This window comes from Centroberyx affinis, unplaced genomic scaffold, assembly GCF_046629955.1.
Source record: "Centroberyx affinis isolate AG114_WGS23_722 - 3 ecotype Tasmania unplaced genomic scaffold, CSIRO-AGI_Caff_v1 ptg003966l_1, whole genome shotgun sequence".
In the NCBI taxonomy this organism is placed as follows: Eukaryota; Metazoa; Chordata; class Actinopteri; order Beryciformes; family Berycidae; genus Centroberyx; species Centroberyx affinis.
Genome location: NW_027281788.1, coordinates 118,766 through 143,462, shown reverse-complemented (window position 1 = coordinate 143,462; position 24,697 = coordinate 118,766). Strand labels below are relative to the sequence as shown.

Here is a 24,697-nt window from a genome sequence, read left to right as displayed (position 1 = left end):
AGAATCTGGTGTGAGAGATTAGCAGAAGAGGGAATTAGCTTTGACAGAGTGGCTCTAAACTTGCCATACTGCATTATAGCGCCTGTGATTCTTATTCCAAAGTGAATTGTCGCAGTTAATATTTTGGATCGCTCTGTTGGCTCGAATTGCTCCGTTGGACTTTTACTATGATGTATTTTTAGAGGTTTCATGCATACACACACACACACACACACACACATACACACACCTACACACATGCGTCTCCTTCTGCCGACTCAGCAGTAATGGTGGTTCTGCTGATTGGTGGGTAGATACTGTTAAAGTATTGATCACTGATCAGGGAGTCATCCATCTGTACCCACTGTGTGTGTGTGTGTGTGTGTGTGTGCAAGTGCATGTCTATTTGAGCAAGTCTTTGTGTGTGTGTGCGTGTGTGTGTGTGTGTGTGTGTGCATGTCTATTTGAGCAAGTCTTTGTCTGTATGCATGCATGGGTGTGTGTGTGTGTGTGTGTGTGCGTGTGTGCGGTCATTCAGGTGCACACACTTGCGAGTGTCTATATATCTCTAAAATCCCTCCACACACACACACACACACACACACACACACACACACACAGTAATTGAAAGATTAGAGAGGAGATAGCGAGACGGCAAAGTTCTCCAAAGCGACTAAAACTAATTCCTGGTATCGGCTGCAGAAGGACACCGCGAGGACAAACAGCCTCGTCTTCACCTCGGCTTAAAACACGACTTTTCTGCAACTCTAGAGGGACACTTTCTGTTATTAACCTATTAACACTGGGAGTAGCGTATTAAAGCGTCCTCATCAAAGGCACAAGACTCTGAAACTGCTGAATGCAACTTTACTGTAACAAGTATTTTTCCGCCCTGTCGCTTTCACAGTAATTGCAAAATCCCCATAAAACGGGTTCACAGCCGCTCTCCCTGGATTTAGCTGCTGTACACAATTAAGTTGTGTTTAGTTTTCTTGCAGCAGCGACAAAACACATTTAAAAAAAGCAGCTGTTCATGTGAATGCCGGACACATACCTGCTAGTGTCAATGTTTTGGGTTGAAGTTCGCAACAAAAAGATTGATAGTAACATCTTTAACAACTGTAAGTAAATCCATACATGCAAGTAATCCATATTCTCCCCCATACTTCTCCCCATACAATCTATTTATCATGTGCTGAAATTGGCAGCTTCAGGTTTATATAACTACCACAATTGTTTATATTCAATTTCACTGCTTTTATTGTCTTTATTGTTTATTTCGTATTCTCTTTCTGTGCTTATATTCTTTTTTTTTTCCCTGCTGTATCTTATTATCCTACTTTTTCTGCTCCAACAACCTAATTTCCCCACAGGGATCAATAATGTTTCATCTTAAATCCAGCGCATAACCTTTGTCACATCTCCCTGTGCAAAGGCAAAGTACAGTAACTAACAATTTTGCTAAAAAAAAAAAAAGTTTCTTTTCTTTTCTTGACATTGCCTGTGCGGCATGTTATCTGTTTTGTGTAGACAGCTTGACTCTGTGTCCTCTCTAAACTCCCTTTATACTGCATCCAAAAACGTAGTAACTACAAAGACAGGAGATAAACAGAGGCGAGCAGCAGTAACAGACCATAACCTACTGCAAGTGCAAAGGCAGGCACATAGGGAGAGTGTATAAATTCTATCCAAAACTGAAATATTGTCCATTTGAAAAAAAACAGACACCTACAATATTTCTACCCTGTAAATTACCACCCACCAAGCGCCAAATGCAGGTCAAATTTATGTTAAAAATCAGTAAGGGCCATCTGCCACACCGGTAAATTTTTGAATTCCTCAGTAATATACACTCTTCGATCTTTGCCTGTTCTCAAACTTTGTCCCTGCTGGCCACCGTAGTCTCTCTCTAACCATGAGCCACTCAAATTACGCTGACTCTACACAAAGCAGCAGCGTCCAAACTTCTCCGTATGTTTCTCCGCTGTCTGGATGGTTGGCTAGTCTAATGTTAGCTGCACTTTATTTATTTACTCGTTTATTTTAGAACGACAACTGCATTAAATATTGTTTCATATATAAAATATAAAATAGATGCCATGCATGCGGGTTTCTAGCCGAGGCTAATCTGCAGCCCCTGTCCCTGTCTAGGCTTGTGGGGTTAAAACAGAAAGTACAGGAACATTAAGACATTATTATACCCATGTGGCGAGTCATTTCATGATGAATTACTAACTGGATCCATCGTATAAGTGATTGGGCAAGATTTAAACTCTCTTGTCTCTTCCATGAATGTTTCCCACAGGAGATTCTAGACCGGGGCTAGGGTTGAAAACTGGCAGGGTGACACACTTCTGTGAAAAATGTGTATTAATTATTTTGGCTGGTGGAAAATGATTCTTCAACCAGCATGAAGAGAAGAGAGCTTTTGTACAGCGCCTGAGCACTTTGCACTTTAATTTCTTATGGGCATCATGTAATAAAACCCAATTTTTGGCCTCAGTGAGAAGGACTTTTTTCCCCTCCAGATTTTCTTCTTGCTGGTTGAATTGATACGTTCCTGTAATCTACACACCTACGTTTGAAGTTTTATTTTTAAGTTTGGACTTCTAACTGTGTATCTACAAAACATTTGGTAATTTGTTTTTAGCTTACAAGCCCTTGGCAGGCAAGCCAAACAGTTAAATTTCGACACTGCTTGTTACCAAAAGATGTACTGATGGTAAAACTCTGTGCCGCCAAAAGTGAACATCGCAGTGGGAAAACCGCCCGACGTTTCTCGACTCTGAGAAAAGCAGAATCTACGGATGCGTCAGGTTTTCAAACGGCTGGGATTACTTGAGAGGCAGGTTTCACCAGGGTGATATCAGACATCATATTTATCACAGGCGGGCAGACGGCGGCGGGGGCACACATAATAGAAAAGCAGTTATTGTCCCCGCGGGATGGCGAGGCAGACTATAGACCAACCACAAGGGGGAAGGCAGACGCATAGAGAGAGCCCACTGGGATTTCCCTCAAGCCGCTGTACGCCACGCGTACGTAGAGCGCTGTAAAATCATCTTTATCTTTCTTGCGACACGGAGGCATGGGGAGAGGAGAGATAAAGACTGGCGGATGGGATTGGCGGGGGGTTGTGGTGAGAGGATAAGAGAGAAAAAGAGAAGCAGAGGAAGAAGAAGAAGAGAGAGAGGAGCGTACAGAGAGAGTGTATGGGTGGGCGGGTGGGTGTGAATGTGTGAGAAAGACAGGAGGGAAATCAGAGAAAAAACAGAAAGTACAGAGAGAGTAAAAAAAAAAAAAAAAGAAGAGAGGGATAAAGAAAAAGCAAAAAAAAAAGGAGAGAGGGAGAGTGGGAGAGCGAGATAGAGATGGACAGAGAGAGAGAGAGAGAAAGAGAACATCAGAGAGAAAGTGGGAGAGTGAGATAGAGATGGACAGAGAGAGAGAGAGAGAGAGTCTGCAGCTCTGTGTCTCCTTTACCATCCATACTAGGGTTCAACTGATACAGGTTTTGAAGGCCAAAACCAGTACCGATCATTTTGTATTAAAGCTGCCAATAGCCAGCAATTTGTCCCGATATTCTGTATTTTTCAATTTGACCACTTTCATGCCAAAACATATTCATAAGTATTCAGCTTTTAACACAGAATTGTATTCTTGTCAGGCTGGAAAAGCCTCTGAAACAGCACTTAGACCATCATGGGACAAGGCAGGATGACCCACCACACCTATTCAATAGTAGTTGCAACTCTGGGATACATCAGGCCTTTAAATACAGAAAACATTACTGAACAATTAAATTAATAAATAAAATGTGCAAAGAAAATAACATTTCATTCCTTCAGGATCCATAGACTGTTTGTATGTAGCTATGGTCAGAGAGGAACCTCCATTATATCAGCAGTGGAAGACATGACTGTCCGATATTTGATGTTTAATAAAAGGCCAATATCGGCCTGATATATCGGCCTAAACCTAATCCATACTGTAGCAGTACAGATGAAACATCAGTCCAGAGGGAGAGAAAGGAACACACAGAAACATGAAGGTGCGAACTGGAACCCAAAATGGTTCTTCGGAGTGATGCCATAGAAGAACCATTTCTGGTTCCACAAAGAACCTTTCAAGAACCATATATGGTTCTTTGGGATATTAAAAGGTTCTTCATTCTTACTTATTGGTTGGTGGTTGATGGCATAAAATATGGAAAATAACCAAACCCCTCCATAGTATATGTTGTGCAGATAAACAAAAACACAATGCAGGTGTCTAAGCAGAGGTGTTCAGAAGTGGTTCTTTAAAGAACCTTGGTCTGAAAGGTTCTTTGTGGAACCAGAAATGGTTCTTCTATGGCATCAGTTAGAATAACCATTTTCAATACCTTAATTTTTCTGTGTGAAGAGAGTGACGAAAACGTAAGAGAGAGAGAGAGAGAGGGAAAAAAAAAGCCTCTGTGTGCTTTTCCGCATGCATGTACGCCTGTTTGTGTATGTGAATGAGCAACAGGAAGAGAAGAAAAAATAAACAAAAAAGAGAAAAAGCAAGAAAGAGCAGCCGACATGAAGGACAAAGAACATCAAACAGAGAGAGAGAGAGAGAGAGAGAGAGAGAGGCTTCAACTCCTCACCCCTGACCATCCAAACTGTAGCATTAGTCTAGAAGTCTGCTGCTGGCCACTGAGGCTATAATCTTCAAACAGACCAGCCTGGGTACAGAAGAAAAAAAAAGAAGATAATTATGGTCTGTAATTAGGTTCAAACAGAGTCAAACCAATTACCATGGCAATGAAATGTATTAATTTGAGTCCTGCGTTTGGACCGTAAGAAGTTATTAAGCATCTGACAGCGGATCAGAGTCACAGCTCTAAGATTGTGACAGAGACTCTGGTTTGAACAAATCCTGCAGGAATACACAGCAGCAGGGAAAACTCTTCTTTTCTTCTTCTTCTTGCTATTATTATTAGTAGGCTATTAGTTGTAGTAGTAGTAGTAGTACGAATAGGTGTGGTAGTAGTAATACGTGGTGGAAAGAGTACTGGAATGTCCTAATCCAGTAAAAGTGTTGTTACATTGTTGATGTTTTACTTAAGTAGAAGTAAAAGTGCTGGTGTAAAAATATACTGACATAAAAGTAAAAAGTAGCTCATTTAAGTGATGTTTTCCATTCAATTTCATGCAATTCTTAAAGGGTGAGAGGACAGAGTTCAAACTCAATTATTTTACGTAACTGGAAAAATTAGAAATGACAAAATAGTAAAAGTGCAAAGTAAAGCCAGATTACTCTTCTCTTCTTTGCTGACTGATCGTTTACTGCAAATGTCTACACAATTTGCCAATTTACATCAGTCCAGTTTCTCTTGCTTATGGAGAAACTACAAAATTTGTTAAGTAATGAATGTGATTTAAAATGTAGCTAAGTACAATATTTTAAAACTTTAGGGTACGTAAGTAAAAGTAAAATGACTGACTTTGAAAAATACTCAAAAAAGTACAAGAACACAACACAAAGCTACTCAATTACAGTAACTGGAGTAATGCAATTAGTAACTTCCACCTTTAATAAGAGTAGTAGTGGTAATAGTAGTAGTAGTATTGTTTTTGTTGCTGTGTTTCTATGGGGCGCTTTAGCTGGAAACTCATCTCTTCAAGAAATAATTCAAATCCCCCTCTCCCCGTCTTCTTCCTCTAGTTGCTCTTGAGGTAAAAAAAAAAAAAAATCCTTTCAGCCTCTCTCCTAAGCTCTTATGTCCTTTCCAAGAGCATCATTTATTTAACCATTTTAGCCTCATTTATCTCCCCAATCTGCTGCAACAAAATGTTTGGGACACTGAGATCTGTAACATTTGCCAAAGCTTATTCAGAGCATGAAACGTGTTTACACTTCAGTCTGCAAGTCTGCGCAGTTTCATTTGCCGTCCGTTGTATGTTTCAGCAAAGACATTCAATGGGATGTACTTTCACATTTCAGATTTCACATATTTTGCTCATTATGCCCATTTGATCCGATATTTGAATTGACCTATAAACAGGTTTTTACACCTGTATTTACATTCAGTTTATCACAGATTATCAGAGGTGGGGGCTCGAGTCACATGACTTGGACTCGAGTCAAAGTGTTAAATGCTTGAGACTTGACTTGGTGCAGGAAGAGAAGACTTGAGACTCGACTTGACTTGGGTTCTGGTGACTTGGGACTTGACTTTGATGACTTGAAAAGGTTTCTAAAGTCTTGACTTGAGATCTTGTGTTTGTGTAAATGACTCAGATTGAAAGTGATGAGATTTGTTCCAGCAGACGACTGAATTTAAATTCTGTTTTCTGAATTTGTATGGAATGATTGAATTTATTGAAGTTGAAACTGATTATAAATCAAACTCATGATGCTCTTACCAAGTTTTTATCCTATTAAAACCATATTGCATTGAAAAGTCCTAGATATTTAGTTGTCTTTAAGATATTAAATTGATACTGGACTCTTGATTTGTTCTGAATTGACTTGCTGTTCTAGACTTGAGACTTGACATTAATGACATGGACTTGACTTTGACTTGACTTGGTAATCATTTAGACTTGGGACTTGACTAGAAACTTTTGCCTCGAGACTTGAGCAAAGATGACTTGGTCACACCTCTGCATATTTTGCATTTTAAAATGTTGTATGAACTTATGATTTTAACTGAATATGGCACTAAATACTTTGCCTAACTCTTGAGTCATTGGAAGAATTCACTAAAGTTGGACTTTTGGTGATGTTGTTTTAATAAGTTTAAAAATGGAGGCCAACTAAATCCTCTGAATTACAAGCGTACAGTCTTCTCTGCTGCCACAAAATCTTCTTCTGATATGAAATTCATATTACACTGTCGATAAGTCAACAGTATAACAGACTAACTTTAGCTCACTTTTCCAGTGCTTTTGACTGTTTGTCTTTGGTCTTTTCCGTTGTGTTTACACTGGGGAGGCTTTGTTCCGCCTCAGACAAGAGGAGACGCTGAGATGTTAAGTGAACTTTGTTTTTTAGCTGAACAAAGAGCAGCGGAAGCCTGTCAGCAGCACAAAGTGGTTCCTGCTTTCTGTTCAACTCGCCACATTTCTGCTCTGAAATCATCTTTGCAGCATTTTAAAGCGTGTCGGCTCAGAAGCAATAATTTATCTTTCTCTCTGTCTTTGTCTGCCTCTCTCTCCATCTCTTTTGTGCTCTTCCTCTCCATCTCTCCCCACCACACTTCGCCCCCTTCCCTTCTTTTCCTCTCTTCCTCCCTCTTGGTCTCTCCTTTTTTCCTCCCTCCATCCCCCTCCCTCTCTCTTCCTAACTCTTTCTCTCTGCCCCCTTTCTTCTTTCCCCTCTCTTCTCTTTCTCCCTCTTCCCTCCATCTCTCACTTCTCTCTCTTCTCACTCTCTCACTCCACCTCTCTTTCACTCTTTTTCCGCTGTCCTACTCTGCCTCTGCTTCCCTCATTCTTTCTCCTTCCCCCTCTCTCTCTCCTCCGCTCCTCATCTCCCCCTCTCTTTCTCCTTCCTCTCCTTCTTCTGTCTCCCACTCTCTCTCTACTCTCCAAACTGTCTCTCTCTGTCACTCCTCTCTCCTCCTCTCTCCATATTCTCTCCCTCTCTCCCTCCCTTCTCTCTATCTCTCCTTCCCTCCATCTCCCCTAACCCTTTCTTTCTCCTTTTGCTCTTTCCCTCCCTCTCTCTATCTCTTTCCTTCCCTTCTCATCTCTCCTTCTTTTCACTCCTTCCCCACCCCCCTCTATTTTTCCTCTCTACTCTTGTTTCTCATGTGTCCTTTCCTTCGCCCTCTCCTCTCCTTCTCCTCCCTCTCTCCAGGTAATGATCTGTTCCTGGTAGCGGTCCATGAACTCGGCCATGCGTTGGGTCTGGAGCACTCCAACGATCCTAGCGCCATCATGGCTCCTTTCTACCAGTACATGGAGACGCACAACTTCAAACTGCCTCTGGACGACCTGCAGGGCATACAGAAAATCTACGGTATGTACTGTATGTATGTATGTATAAGTGAATGTAAGTATATGCCTGGGTGTATGTACCGGTATGTGTATTTTATATGGATTGTTTGGATGGGTCAGGGAGAGGGTTGTGGTGGGAGTGGAGGGAGGGTGGGAGGATGATTTTTTTTTTTTGTTGAATATTTGAGAAAATATAAAAAATATTATAGAAAGAAAATCTACAGTATAGGCTGCTGGCGTCCCCGTCCATCCTTTCATTTTTTCATCATTCATTTTTTTGTTTATTCATCACAAGCAGATTTTGACAAAACTTGGGGCAACGATACATCTCACCCGTTCAGCGTTTTGATAGTACATAGTTCGTTAATTCGTCCATGTATCATTGGATTTTGATGAAACTTGAGGGAATGATGCATCTCACCACTGCATTCTGACATTTTCAAAATAAGGGGGGCGCCACACCATTCATTCATCGATGTGTCATGTGCGATATCTCACACATCACTCATCAGATTTCAATGAAAATTTCAAAATTACATTGACTGCCGCTAACTTGTTTGTTTTGCATTTTCAAAATGACACTAACAGTACCAAGGGAGACACAACATTGTTCATTAATCCATGTCACATGTAGGGCTGAACAATTAATCGAAATTTTATCGAAATCGCAATATGGCCTACTGCAATTTTCAAATCGCAGGAGGCGCAATATTTGTTAAAGGCGAAATGTGTGTCAAAATACCATTTTAAATTAAATATTGTGGTGCTGCAGAGATGTCCTGGCCCACACATCATATTCTACAGACTTAAGAAAACATCTTTGTTTGGTACAGATCCCCGCAAAAAGCACACCATAATCATTTTTATACGTTTTTCAATGAAAATGAGAATAATGATGTAAAAATGATCATTCCCTCTAATATTGCAAATCATATTGCAATTGCAATATCAGTCAAAATAATCGCAATTAGATATTTTTTCAAAATCGTTCAGCCCAAGTCACATGCCAGACATCACTGATCAGATTACAACGAAATTTCGGGGAATGATGCATCTCACCACTTTGTTCTGGCATTTTCAAAAATTGCACCGACTGGCCCAAGGGGGCGCTACAATTACAGGTCAAACCAAGGTGACACATTTGTTACTGACTGACCCAGAGGAGATTTGCACCATCTATGGGGGGGTGGCATCGTTTACTTTTGCCTTGTTTTAATTTGTTTTATCCTTATAGTCTGCTTATACATGCACACACAAAGCAGGACCAAGTGGGAAAAGCATGCTAGCAGCAGTAGTCTGAATGTTAAAGAAAGCATGTGAACCAAGCTTTCTTTAAGTAACATCCGCTGAGGTGCCCTTGAGCAAGGCACTCCAACCCCCCACTGCTCTAAACTCTGGTTGCCCAGAGTTGAATGTCTATGAATGTGAAGCGGGTCGGTGCTGAAAAACAGCATACACGCTCGGAAACCTTTCCCTCGATAGAGAAAAGTTTAAAAAACAAAATGCTAGACTGTGTGTCTGGTCTTTTCCTTTGTGTTTACACTGGGGATGCTTTGTTCCACTTCAGAGAAGAGAAGACGCTTGGAGTTTCAGTAAACTGTTCTTTAGCTGAACAAAGAACAGCGGAAGGCCTGTCAGCGGCGCAAACTTGTCCTGTTTTCTGACACAGTAGCTTTGAAGCCTGAAATAATCATGATAGCAGTTGTTGAGACGTACTGTAACGTTTATTTATTGTAGGAAGACACAAAGAAGCAGGGCAAAAAATAGAAAATGACATATCTGGGTTGAAAATTAAAAAAAATGTTAGTGGGGCACATTCCATCCAGATCACATATTGTTAGTGTCGGTGAACCAAACCTAAACATGTATTTCATATTTTTTATTCACCTGTCATGACATTAGTATTGCATAGTAACAGATATAATTCTTTACATTTCTGTCCATCTCTGCTGCCTAACTTTATAATGCTAACAGGCATTAGCTGGACCCCACAAATTCCCAGATAGCCCATGTGTGTCTATAGCATTTATCTGTTGAGCTGCTTTGTTCTTTGTTTACCTGGACCTGGTTTCCCTGAAGCTTCATAGCAGGAAGGTTATCCTTTCCCTTTGACATTACATTGGACAAAGATGATCTTAACATTAAAGGTCATGATACAGCGGTGACATTTTGAGTCAATGTGGCAGGACAATACTGGCAAAAACAGAGAGAGTCAACAGTGTTTTTCCACTGGATTTGTGTTCAGTGTGGATAACAAAGCCTGTTATTTTATCCACCGAGAGTTCATCCACAGAGTTTGCTATTCCTCGCTGCTCTATCTGTGTCACCTCAGAGTAACACACACTCACACACACACACACACACACACACACACACACACACACACACACACAGATTGACTGACCTTGTCAAGAACTGTCAAGAGTTCCATTCCATATTGAGATATCATTAAAAAAATACCATTAAAAAGTGATTGCTGGCATACGTGTTATATAAGTGCAGTCCATTATGGAATACTATTTTCAGCCGACCTAAGACATTTACTGAAAAAAACAGTAACATTTTTGAGGAAAAGTCATTCTTATTCATAAACTATTAACTTATGAATATCAGGTAGTAGTTGTATTTCAAAATTGATATACAGTATAGCGTATAGAGTAGCAGTTGTTTGCTGCCAGTGGAAACAGAAGCAGAAACAGCTGTGCTCCCTTCCCTGACTCATTTAACTCACAAGCCAACTTCATTTTATGGGGCCACATGTGCAAAAAATGTACACACTCATGGCATTGTAATGCGCTGTGGATGAAAGCATCCACCAAATGTCAGGTGTTATGTTAATGAGCAATAAATACCGTGAAAATATTCTTGAAACAATTTAAAAAATCAATGTAGAAATACAAATAACACCTGTTATGGTTTCCCTGTCCTTCTTTTATCTATCAGTACAACTGTCTAAGAAATTACTCATCTAAAATTGATTTTTAAACAAGTAAAATGAATCAATAAACAGAATGATTTATGTAGTTGTTGATGTCTATCAGGCGTCCCCATGGCGCTCTGTACTGTCTCAGAAACCACATCTTACATAAAAGTGAGATTTAAACAAATAAAATCAATCAATAAACACGACGACTCGTGTTGTTGTGGATCTTTGTCTATCAGGCGTCCCCATGGCCTCAGATACCAGATCTTACCTTAAATCTTGATATTTAAACGTCTAAAAATCAATATACAGAAAGGACTCACGTTGTTGTTGATGTTTGTGTACCAGGCATCCCCACGGCCATGCTGGAGCCTACGAGGCCGCTGCCCACCTTACCGTCTCGACGGACACACTCCACCTCCGAACGTAAGCACGACCGGCCGGCCCGGCCGCCCTCGGGCGACCGGCCCGCGCTCCCCGGCAACGGCAAGCCCAACATCTGTGACGGCAACTTCAACACCGTGGCCTTCTTCAGACGGGAGATGTTTGTCTTCAAGGTGAGAGGCAGATAACATGAAACGTACAGTTGTAACGACACACAGATACATATGATGTGAGAAATGTAGTCAGTACAGATGTAGCCATTTTAATCATGATACGTGCACACTAGAGCTGCAACGATTAATCGATTAGTTGTCGACTATTAAATTAATCGCCAACTATTTTGATAATCGATTAATCGGTTTGAATAATTTTTAAAGAAAAATAAGTCAAAATTATCTGATTCCAGCTTCTTAAATGTGAATATTTTCTGGTTTCTTTACTGCTCTATGACATTAAACTGAATATCTTTGGGTTGTGGACAAAACAAGACATTTGAGGACGTCATCTTGGGCTTTGGGAAACACTGATCCACATTTTTCACCATTTTCTGACATTTTATAGATCAAACAACTGGTCGATTAATCTAGAAAATAATCGACAGATTAATCGACAATGAAAATAATCGGTATTTGCAGCCCTATTGCACACACGTACAGTATGTTTGTCTTAAAGTAACAATCCACTCTAAAACACTTAAACACTGATTAAAAAAACAACAGTTGGCAATGTACCTGGATGTAATGTCAATATACTGAGTTACAATGGAGTTTGATATCAGAAAATATTCCAGCGATCTAAAACAACAGCGGTAAATGTCAGGTTTTGTTGTCAGTCCCTCAGAATCAAAGAGCGAGGGCTTCTTTCTAGAGCCGCCATTTTGCACCTAACAATCACACAGGGAGAATTCCATCAGAGAAGAGGAGAGAGACCAATTTCTCCACTGACAGCAGCCTCAATAGACCAGAATGCAATGCAGCCGCAAGACATGTTGAGTTCTGAGTAAGGGACTCGACTGGAAAAACTTACTCTCACTCTTGATTGTACTATCGTTATCGCTCTCTCCGACTACATGTCTTAACCCCACAACTGAATGCAAACAACTTCACACCCGTTTTCTGGGTTTTTGTCGAAAGGGCATTCTGGGGAAATGTAGGAAATCACTGATTGAAGTAGAAGTAGACGAGGCAGGTTGAGGGGAAAGTGGGTAAACCAAAAAAACATAAAATTACACTTCATCACAAAACAACTCAACCCATTGAACATCACAGATTGATGATATCTAACAGTGTAAGAGTATCTGAGGGTGGATTTGTCCTCATCACGATGTAAACAAAAGCACATACAGCCCACCGGTTAATTAGATCCTCCTCCACCGTCCTCCCTGTCACAAAAAGAGTGGTTAGTTCCTACAGCCAGTGAGTCATGTGGGTTGCTATATAAAGCATCCGGACCCCGGGGGATTCAGTTAAAGCTCAATTAAACATCAGAATGGGGAAAACGAAGGACCTAAACGACTGAGCGTGTGGTACGGTGGCTCCGGAGCTCAGCGGGGGGGGGGGGGGTGGCGGCTCTAACACTGGCAGCGTTAGGGGGGTTTGATTCCCACCGGCGCCGCTCATGCTAAAAATGTACACTCCCATGCTTCTGTAAAGCACTTTGGATAAAAGCATCTACCTAATGACATATGTTGGGTATGATTATTGGTCCCAGGAAACAAACTACTACATAGAATTACACACACACACAGCATACATACAGAAACGTGCACACTTTCCCCTGTGCATGCTTGGAAAAAGAAACGTTACAGTTGCCTTTTAACAGATCAAAATGGACTGCTGCCAGCCTGTGTGTACGTCAAACAGAGAAAGAAGAGACACTCCAGTCTTTGAAATGTGAGAAGTGTAGAGGGGTGTGTGCGCCTGTGTGTGTGTGTGTGAGGGAGAGAGGGAGAGAGAGAGAGTTACACACAGAGGAACAGAGAGGAGAGAAAGGAGAAAAATCCATTTTGATGTCTCTGATCTTTAAACTGAATGGTAGAAAAGGTCACAGAACGGTCTGTCTGCCTGTCTGTCTGATTGTCTATCTCTCTGTCTGTCTGTCTATCTGTCTCTCTGTCTCTCTCTCTCTCTCTCTCTCTCTCTCTCTCTGTCTGTCTGTCTCTCTGTCTCTCTCTCTCTGTCTGTCTGTTTGTCTGTCTGTCTATCTGCCTTCCTCTCTGTCTGTCTGACTGTCTGTCTGTCTGTCTATCTGCCTTCCTCTCTGTCTGTCTGACTCTCTGTCTGTTGTTTTTTTGTCTTCCTATCTACCTGTCTATCTATCTCTTTGCCTGTATAGCTGCCTGCCTGTCTGTCTGTCTGCCCGTCTGTTCGTCTCACTCTGTTTCTCCCTGTCGGACTCTCTCTGACAGCCAGTTTATGTTTCTGTCTGTCTCTCTCAACATGACAGACAGACAGGCTTTGTAGTTGCGTCACAAATCTCCTAGCAACCAGCAACCATCATTGAGGTCCGGTGGAGAATTGGTTGTGCGCAAATAATGTCTAAATAAATAACAACCGGAAAAGAAAAGGAGAGACACCTGAGAGACGGTGAAGGACTCAGTAATGTTAGAGGTAAAAGTGAATAGCCTGATAAAGCATTTGTTAGAGTTTTGTTCCAAAATGACTTCTACACCATTTTAAAAACATGACACCCACTCTCCCATATTGACTGCCGGCATGACATGACGTTATGTGTTAGTATTGAATCATTTATGTTTTTCAAATATTTCCTGATGAATTTCAGGTAGCACAATTTTTCCAAAATGGATATATAGCGTTTTGGAATGAAACCCTTCATTTGTTTCCAGATTTATGTTCCTTTGACACAGGAAACTGTCCTGTCTTTAGCCCTAGCCCCTCTAGTATTCTACTCCATTGCACTACTAATTTGACATAACACCGGTTAATAACAACACGTCAGTCAGTGGTCCTCTCTAGGGTTGTCTTCATTTCGGGGCTTTTCGGATACTATCTATTTCCGCCTAAGGTGAGAAGGAAGGGGGTTTTGTATCCCGTTTTGGATCTTTCTGTCCTTAAAGTTCCAAATAGTGAAGTAGAAATGACATATGACATGTATTACATATTTACTGAATTTTAAAAAAGCCACAAAATGTTTCCTCAAAAGTAACAGTAGTCAATATTGGCGTTGGATGTAGCTAAAGCACTATTCATTTACACGTTAAACTGAAAGACGGTGGGATCCAGAATCCTTTATTTGGGCTGAAAAAGGATGTCAGAGAGGTCAGTTTGTGTTAACATAGTGTTTTTAAATATGTGTGGAAAAGTAACACAGATGTGTGTTGTCCCACACTACATGCACAAATACTCATCACTATAGCACGGTTTAAAATGCTGCATATAATGTAATGTAGGCCTTCATAAAATGCAAGAAAATGCCACGACAACGGAAGCAGTTAGTCATTTTAACTTGGAGGTTTTCTCAAATGTCAACATCCAGTGATTGCTGCTGTAACTGTGAGGAACGTTATACTGGAGTGTACAGTACTTAAACCGGGGAGGAACAAGCAGCTGCTACAGCTCACAGTAAGTCAGGTGTAGTTACAGATATTTTAAGCGCAGGTATACTATGCATATATATACATTTTGGGCGGATCAGCTCTTTGAAACTGGGCCGTTACTCGCTTAGCATGTCGCTGTGCATTTCAGAGCACACAGAGGAGGAATAAGTGATGACAGCAGTGTATTTCAGGAGCGTCCCGGAGGTGTGTGCCGTGTAATCCCGACATCCCGGGTTCGAATCTGGCTTGGGAGCTTTGTCACATGTCGTGTCTCTCTCTCTCTCTCTCTCTCTCTCTCTCTCTCTCTCTCTCTCTCTCTCATCTTTCCTCTCACTTTCCGCTTTGAACTTGTTGCGTTCAGCATGTGCAGGTGGAGACAGCGATAGCGTTGTTGTAAGTCCAAGAGGGCGAGAAACTTTTCGAGTCGAGAAAAAGCGAGAGCAGTGCCCCTTAAAAACACAACTTCTCTCGTGGCTGCATTGCATTCTGGTCTCTCTCTCCTGCTCCTGCGGGTGGAGAAATTGGTCTCTCTTCCATCTTTCTAAGATGTATTTCTCCCTGTATGATTGTTGAACGTCTCTCGGTGCAAAATGGCGGCTCTAGAAAGAAGCCCTCGCTCTTTTGATTCTGAGGGACTGACACCAAAACCTGACATTTAGCGCTGATGTTTTAGATTGCTGAAACATTTTCTCCTATCAAACTCCATTGTAGCTGTTCTTGGAATATCCTGAAGTATTGCCACATCATCTACGTTTGGGCAGTTATCCTTGTAAATAAGAAAAATACACCCCCAAACAACAAAATAGTCCCAGAAATACAAGGCGCATCACCAATAGCTGTTTTTGACGGTGTTAAAGCGTTTTAGGGTGGATTTTTCCTTCCTGGTGCTATAGTGCAGACACACTATATATCGGTGATGTCAGATGGAAAGCTTTTATCTTCAACTTTCGAAGCCAAGGTAGCGTCGTCGTTAAGTTTATTAACATGCAAAACAGGAGACACGGCTCCAACCTGAGCCACTAAGTTATGTTCAGGCGTATCGTGCCACAAAACTCATCTTTCAAACTATGACTCATTCTTTGCACCTACTGATGGCTGAAAAGGGAACAAAAAATCCTCAGCGGTGCAGCAAGCATGGAGTAAAATGTTGGACTTCTGCTCCGCCTGTATGTCACCTCGAATGAATGTTCACACAGTCTCTTACTCGTAATTTTTAATCATGACCCTAAACGACCCATGAAAGCTTTTCCGCAGCTTCAGAAACGCATCATCATCAATCAGAACAAAAAAAAAAAAAAAAAAAAAAAAAAACACAAGGCAAATTTTTCTCGATTCCTTAAAAGCGAACAGTTCGGAGGTGGAAGGCTTTAACCTGAGAGCGGGGGCATGCTAGGACATAAAGAGCATCGAGAGCCAGTGGGCGTTTGAAAGGAGACACTCATTATGGGATGTTTCCTCGGTGAGAAACACTCATGGTTTCTTCACTAGATGTGAAGCATCGATTTTCTTTTCTTTTTTTTTTTCTTTTTTTTCTGTTTCGGTTCAGACAGAAAAGCATTAGTAGCCAGTGGATGATGTTTCATCATTTGAGATGGAGTGTTTGTGTGTGTGTGTGTGTGTGTGTGCGAGCGCGTGTGTGTGTGTACGTGTGTGTGTGCCTTTCTGTGAGTTTGAGAATAGGTGTTCACGTGTCTGTGTGTGCGCCTGCACCTGTTTGGGAGTGTGTGTGTGTGTGTGTGTGTGTGCGTGCATGTGTGTGTGCATGTGTGTGTGTGTGTGTGTATCAGTCATTGGGGACTATGCTTGGCTGTGTCCTAGATTCACCGGAGCCAAATGATAATGAGCTAAGATTGATGCTCTCCCTCTTCTCCTCCTCCTCCTCCCTCGTCTCCTTTCCTTTCCTCTCCACCCTTCACTCCTCCTCTTGTCTCCTCTCCTCTTCCCATCTCCAGTCCTCCTCCTCCTCCTCCTCCTCCTATCCTGCTCTCTCCTGCTCTCTTCTCCCATTTCCCTTTATTTTCTCCATTGTTATTCTGTCCTCACATCTCCTCTCTCCTCTTCTTCTCTTCCTTTACTTAGTATTAGATTGATTGCCTTCGTCTCGTCTCTCCTCTTCTCTATTCTTCGCCTCCCTTCGTCTCCTCTGTTCACCTCACTCCTCCTGTCCTCTTGTCCCCTCCCCTTTTGTCCTCTCTTTCCTTCACGTCGCCTCACTTCACTCCTCTCTTATTTTTTCTTTACATTCTTTACATTCTCCACTTACGCCTCCTCAACGCCACCTCGCTCCTCTTGTCTTCCCCTCCCTTCTTCCTCTCCTTACCTCGCCTCACCTCACGCCTCTTACTTTGTCTTCTCTCCTCTTCTCTCCTCTGCTAACCCTAACCCTCTTTTCTCTCCTCTCCTCTTCGCTTCTCTCCTCTCTTCATCTCTTCTCTTCTCTTCTCTACCTCATTTCTCTTGTCTTCCCCTCCCCTTTTGTCCTCTCTGTACCTCGCGTCACCTCACTTCTTACTTCTTACCTTACTTTGTCTTCTCTTCTCTCCTCCTCTTCTCTTCTTCTCTTCTCTCCTCTTCTCTCCTCTGCTTCTCTTCTTCTTCTTCTCTTTTCTCTCCTCCTCTCCTCTCCTCTCGTCTTATTCTCTTCTCTCCTCTTCTTCTCTTCTCTACCTCATTCCTCTTGCCTCCCCCTCCCCTTTTGTCCTCTCTTTACCTCACGTCTCCTCACTTCTCTTACTTTGTCTTCCCTCCTCTTCTCTCCCCTGCTTCTCTTCTTCTTCTCTTTTCTCTCCTCCTCTCCTCTTCTCTCCTCTCCTCTTATTATCTTCTCTTCTCTCCTCTTCTTCTCTTCTCTACCTCATTCCTCTTGCCTCCCCCTCCCCTTTTGTCCTCTCTTTACCTCACGTCTCCTCACTCCTCTTACTTTGTCTTCTCTCCTCTGCTTCTCCTCTTCTTCTCTTCTCTACCTCATTTCTCTTGTCTTCCCCTCCCCTTTTGTCCTCTCTGTACCTCGCGTCACCTCACTTCTTACTTCTTACCTTACTTTGTCTTCTCTCCTCTTGTCTACTCCTGTTCTCTTCTCTCCTCCTCTTCTCTTCTCTTCTCTTGTACAACGTGACTTGGTGTGTGCATGATGTCACTCCAAATATCATCAAAATATAAAAATTCCAATGTGTCACTTCTCACACCAATCAGGATCAATACCTGAAACTTTGCTTTTGATTACTGTAAGTCTTTGTCGTGACACGCTGCTTTCACACTTTCCCGCAGCCAAACCAAGTGGAGCTGACAACAACCAGAGAAAGCTCCAATGTTTCATAACACTGGTTCAATGTCACAGTTTGTTCACTTGAAACTGCAGCCGTTCAGAAACAAAAGCACATTTTGTATCTTTCAAACTATAGCCCAACTGACTAATTATCCCTTTTGGCAACAAGAAGGGAAGAAGAATAATCACACAGATAACTGTTTGGAAGTTCAGTGACATAAATAATGAATAGCTGAGCAAGCGTTCGCTTTGTTACTACACTGCTTGCACTTGACAAGGTTTTTCTGAAGTTTATATATAATGAGACGCACCATGTTTTTCTTTTATTCTGGTTTGACGCTTGTTGACACTCTTGACTGATTCTGTACTGTTACGGCCTCATTCTGATTATTATTTCGACTCTCATTGACATATGAGAGCACTGGGTATTATGAACACCTTATGCACAATCCATGTTGAAATGGTGTGAAGGCTTATTTAAACCCTCTCCTTCATCTTCATCGTCTACATCGCTCCATGAGTGAAGTGGATTTCATCTGTGAAATCAGCAAGCTTTCAGCTGGATTCACCTGTCTGTTTCATGGGAACAGAAGTTGGTCCTTATATTTTTGTACACTCAGTTTACTATGATTCTCAGCAGTCTGACTTCATCTGATTCTGCATATCTCTGAATATCTGTTGATATCTATTCTAGGATGTGACCCATATCTGATACCAGAGCAGAGTAACAGTTACAAAACATGTCACATCTGTTTTTGCGTCTCTGTTCGGGTGTCTTTTGAGTTTTGACTGAATCGAGGCGTCTCCCCAAATACCAATCAAGTCACTATTTGGTTTTCTTTCCATTGTTGTGTCTCAGGTGAATGATGTAAGATTTACTTATTGTCATGGTAACGCTGACAAATTCTGATTTAAGCGTTCAAATACTTATCGCATGTAGGTCGCATACCCCGGGATCCAATATTGTTCCACATAGCCACGTGAACCAGATCGGAATTTTAAAAAAGCAACTTCATGCAGCTTTTTGCTGTTCACACTCATTAGAAAACACCAGATCTGTGTCACATGTGTGGGGAAATAATCAGAATTGGGACACTTTCAGCTGCAGTGTGACTGCAGCCTTCAGCCCACTGGATCATGTGACACCTCTGTGATTCAGACACTTAAAAACTCTTTTCTCTAATATACCAAATCATATAATGATTCTCTAACTCTCATCTTGACTCTTGTTTGAACTTGTCACTTCTAAAAACGCGTGGGTGGCCAGCACAGGGAGGCTACCCACACATAGTTAGCTGTAGTTCAAAATCTTTTGCAGATTTATGTGATTCTGTATTTCAACTTGTGACTCTCCGTGTGTCGCAGGACCGATGGTTTTGGCGTCTGCGGAACAACAAGGTGCAGGAGGGCTACCCCATGCAGATCGACCAGTTCTGGAAGGGCCTGCCGCCGCGCATCGACGCCGCCTACGAGAGATCCGACGGCAAATTTGTTTTCTTCAAAGGTACGGAAGAAAATGAAAAGCCTGCGCCATTTGGCTCTGTTTGCACTATTCAACATTTCTTCAAAGTAGCACAGTATCACAGTCTTGCCTGGAACCAGCCCCTGAACCTGCTTTTGAAATTTCCTCAACAAAGCAAAATGGAAATTAAAGATCGGTTTCAGGCTAATCTCAACACTCATATTCCTCCAGCAAGACAGAATACAATTCTTCTGAATCTAGATAAACACTCATATTGTCGAGGTGTCCAGTGATAATACCAGTCTCTCTTTATGTCTGTTTGCATTACAAAGCTATCAGTTCTTACTGGTTTACAGTTCTAAGAAAAAGATAACTTGATGTTAAAAAACATTAAGAGAGACTAATAGCAGTGAGAAAAAAGCTACAATAATGAATAAATATCATCTGTCTTTACTGCTCATAGCTGTAGAAATTCAGTATTTAACCCAGAGAGCCAGCCTCATGAAAGCATAATTATCTTTTTTTTGCTCCTATATTGTGGTTTACATGACTCTGTCCAGGAATTTATGATTTTGTGATCACTAGCCCTTTATTGCAAAATGCACGATTCCTTGTAATATTGAAAAAAGCTGCAATGTTGACTGCCACCATACATTTTCCACGTGAAATTCCTCATGTGTAACAGAGACCCAGGCTCAGAAAAACATTGTTACTCAAGTCAGTGGAGACCCAAAATTTTCTCCTTCTTTCCTATTCAGTTTGGGACCCAGGCTCATGAAAATATTAATTATTCATGTAGGACCAGCTGTAAGTTTTCAGCCCATTTTCTGAACCCATAGATAAAATTCAGGATTTGTAATAATGCAATCCAAAAAAAATTTCACCACAAATTTTTTAATTCACTGCAAGAAGAGCAAAAGGTTGAAATTTTCACTGTATTTTTTTGCATGAAATTCCTCTCATCCCCAGGGAACACAAGAAAAACAAATCACCACAACTTTGCTAACCCAACCCATGAAAGCACTAAAGTAAGATTGAGTAAGATTTTAAGTAAGATTTTTACTGTCCCCTAGCACAAAATAACCATAATATATCTGCGGAGGTTTGACGGGGTTGATGAGCCAAAATACAGATGACAATGCAGTATTACTTTACATGGTGATGTATTACCTCTCCACTAGACATTTCTGTTGGATCTCTGCTCTAATTAGCTAGCTTACTCATTCAATTGTGAAAATCTGACTTTTATATTTCTGTCTATTACAATCTTCCATAAGCTGTGCGAGAAACATGTCAATGTTGTTGTAATCGCTTCGGTTGATAAAAGTCATAAATTACTTAATGCCCCTTTAACAAGCAAATCGTCCCATATTTGTGCTTTAGTTATGATTTTTTTTTTGTCCATCCTTGCACATTTCTCACAAATAAATGCATCGGTTTTGCAGCGCTGCAGTTCTCTGAGGAAAGCCGCTGCAAAATCAGCCGTTTTCGGTCACAATAGTCAATGGAAAAACTTTGCCAAATCGTGGAGCAGTGTTCAAATCCCCGTCTACCATCTGCTCCAGTGTTATTAGACTCTGTCCTGCTCTCTACTTTCCCTCCTCCTCCTGAAAATGTATTTAATAAAGTGTGAAATAGAGAATAGCATGGCAGGGAGGGCTAGCCAGCCTAAAGTAATAGAATTTCAGCCCATGTATGAAACCTCCCTCATCCCCTGTCTGCTGACGGTGGAGTCACTCATCTCTCTCTCTCTCTCTCTCTCTCTCTCTCTCTCTCTCTCTCTCTCTCTCTCTCTCTCTCTCTCTCTCTCGCTCTCTCACATTGACACACACACACACACGTACGCACAGACACACACACACACACACACACACATCTCCTAACTGAGTGTCCTGCTATCGCGGCCAGCCAGGAGCAGATATTAATAGCTTTGCTCTCTCAGAGCTCTCAGCTGCTGTCACACACACACACACACACACACACACACACACGTACACACTGACACACACACACGGACACACAATGACACAGCTCAACCAGGCTGTGACACAATACACACACACTTTGACATACACAGACACACAATGACTCACACTCTGACACACACACATTTGGACTAGCACAGAGACACGTGTGCACAGGATACACTCTCTCTCTCTCTCTCTCTCACACACACACACACACAGAATAAGAATGAGGATTTGTCGTTTGTCCATCCAATGAAATCCAGTGTGTGTGTGTTTTGTTCCCAGGTAACAGCGTCCTCAGTAAGCTCACGTGGCGTTTGGACGAAGCAGAACTGCACTTTCAGTCGCTTCACAAGTTCAGAGTGCTTCATTTTAAAATCTCTATTTTTACCTCATGGATTATGGGAAGCTGGTAGAAAGAAGTAACTGCTCAGCTCTGACAGCGTCTACCCAGAAATCCAGAAGCCATAAGGCACGTCAGCCATGGTTAGGCTGGCAGAGAGGGTACTTTTAACTTTGTTTTTTTCATTTTATTTTATTTTATTTTATTAGGGGAATACACTAGCGCTTTTCTATTGGGAAGTGCAATAGGACTGGAGAGAGAGAGTACAAATGGATGATGTGCTATTACAGTTTTTCTCTTCTTATACTATGAATGTGGATCTTGGAATCTAGATTTAGATTTACATATTTGATTGATTTGATTGATTACCTCCTCCATCTGTTTGTCTGTTAGCAGGATATCTCAAAAAGTTATGAATGGATTTGCACAAAACTTAGAACTGTGGAAAGGTTGGACATGGGACAAGAAAGAAGTGATGGATTTCTGACACCAATTGGACAAAGGGGGGGTGTGGCTTGTCACTAAACTGTATAAGAATAATAATAATAATAACAAGAATAATAGTAATAGTAGTCGACATAGTAATAGTAGTAGAACAGATTCACGTAACTCCATCAACCTCTGTGTGGCTGTCAGCAGACAGAAGAAGAGGCAAACCCTGCATTATACAACATTCAACATTTCCATGGGGCAGGGAAGAAATTATTAACTTTTGGTGAAAACCCAACACACTCTACTGGGTGCCATCTAGTTTAAAGCTGCACGATAGGCAAGATTTTTATGGAAAAATAGTTTCCTACCTAAATCACAAAGAGGAGCTGCAACAGAGAAGCACGTCCCATCCACCCAAACTGAGATCCTGTAGATCTGCCAGATTTACCTAAATTCTGGTTCGGGTGTGATCACTGGCAGGAAATCTTCTGCACTTGCGGGAAGTGACAGATCAGCTGAATTGCTTTAAGCACCGCCTTAAAACTAATTTTTATAGGTATAGCCTTTTTAGAATGATGACATGTTACAGGATTTCTAGGTATATTGTAGTATTGTAGTATTGTAGTGCAAATTTTTACCTTTTGCTGCCATTTGGGGCCGCCAACCTGCAAAGTCACCTAGTGCAGCTTTAAGCCTTGCGGGTCTGGTAGACTGGGTCAACCCCTGTTAATAGAGCTAAACCCAAACTCAGGTTCACTCCTCTGTTTCCTTTCCATTGTTATTAACCCTTTACTCATCTCCCACTCAACGGGTAGAGTATCACACTACCACTACCATGGCTATGGATTTGATTCCCTTTCTTATCTCTGTGGCTAAACAGCAGTAACGGGTTTGACTCCTCATGTAGCTGAATGGGTGGAGCGTGGCACTAAGACTTCCAGGGGTTTGATTTCCCCTGGAGCCACCCAGGCTGAAAATGCATGCACCCATGGCTCTGTAAGGTGCTTTAGATAAAAGCGTGCGCTGAAGGGAACGCTTCCCTCTCCGTTTCTTCCCGGTGAAAAGCGCCCGTTGTTTAAAGAGGGTACTGCAGATCCAGGCTGCTGGGAAGCTATTAGTGTAGAGTCTGAAGAGGGCAGTACTATGATTTAACCACTTGTATTAATCTTTCTTGTATTCATTGTTCCCATATGTTTCCTCCAGGTGATAAGTACGGGGTATTTAAAGGAGTCGATGCCAAGTCAGGCTAATTTAATAGCCTAATAGAAAGCTTTTATAGGGCAGTACTACGGCGTACAGCCACCTGTATTAATCTCTCTTTTGTGTTCATCTTTCCCACATGTTTCTTCCGAGTGATAATCACAGGATAATTAAAGAAGTTACCAAGGAGCTGTGCCGTCTTCACAGCAGAGTAGCAGCTTTCACAGTGTAGTAGAAAGCTGTTATCGTGTTGTACAATCATTTAGCCACCTGGTTGGTACCTGTTAATGATTTCCTGTCCTCATCTTCCAGGTTTCAAGTGATAGGAATTTGTTTCTTTTTCGTTTGTTTGTGTTTTTTAAGATTATGTTTTGGCTTTTTGTACATCTGCCAAGGAGGTTATATTTGTATCCGTTTGTTTGTCAGCAGGATATCTCAAAAACTTATGAATGGATTTCCTTAAAAATTGGCAGACATATAGCCCTTGGGGCAAAGAACAGTTGATTAGACGGTGGTCCGGATCTGGGGTTACCGCCATTTGACGATTAACGCTTTTTAGCCATAACTATAAAACTAATGGAGATAGAGACTTGATTCCAAATCCTGCAGCTCTGTTTGCAGGGTCAAGAAATCAGTTCAACTTAAAATGTAAGTGATAGGAAGGATGTCTTTGGCTGCAACAGCAAGTTGGATAATTGCTAGAGCACCTCGACAAGAGCGAGGCTCTGTGCGTGCGTTCATTTATGAGTTCATTCATTTGTAATGCTTTTTGTTATGCACAGTACTTAGGGGAAATACAGTATGCATGATTTAGGTGGTGCAGAGTCCTAAGAGCCCTGCATGAGGGAAATACAGTGTGCGCTCGTACACCAGGCAGTACGGTAGAAGTCACAAGCACATCCACATACCAGGAAGTAGCTGAGTGATTTTCTATCTGTAGTGACTAAGTCAACACATGAATTAAATATTTTGTTCAGCAGTTCTCTTAGTTACAACAACTCTGTGCTACCACAGCACTTGGTGTTTACAGCTGGAGTTTCTAAAGTCGGCTTTAATTCACTCCAATCATGCAGAGGCTTTTCCACCCTGACAAGAATTCTGGGCGAAACACTGAATCCTTGTAATTTGTTGACTTGGAAGTGTTCAAATTTAAAGATATCGAATATCAGCACAAAATCGGCTATCGGTGCCTTCAGTCCAAAAATATCTGCTTTGG

At 41.6% G+C, this 24,697-nt stretch overlaps 1 protein-coding gene across 1 annotated transcript in view; it reads left to right on the top strand.

The window, feature by feature from the left end:
* mmp24 (matrix metallopeptidase 24) overlaps positions 1-24,697 on the top strand; it is a 44,045-nt gene that overhangs the window by 14,523 nt on the left and 4,825 nt on the right. Inside the window, 3 exon segments of the mRNA XM_071541878.1 lie at positions 7,810-7,971; positions 11,221-11,429; positions 19,443-19,581. Coding sequence (XP_071397979.1) covers positions 7,810-7,971; positions 11,221-11,429; positions 19,443-19,581 — 510 coding nt within the window.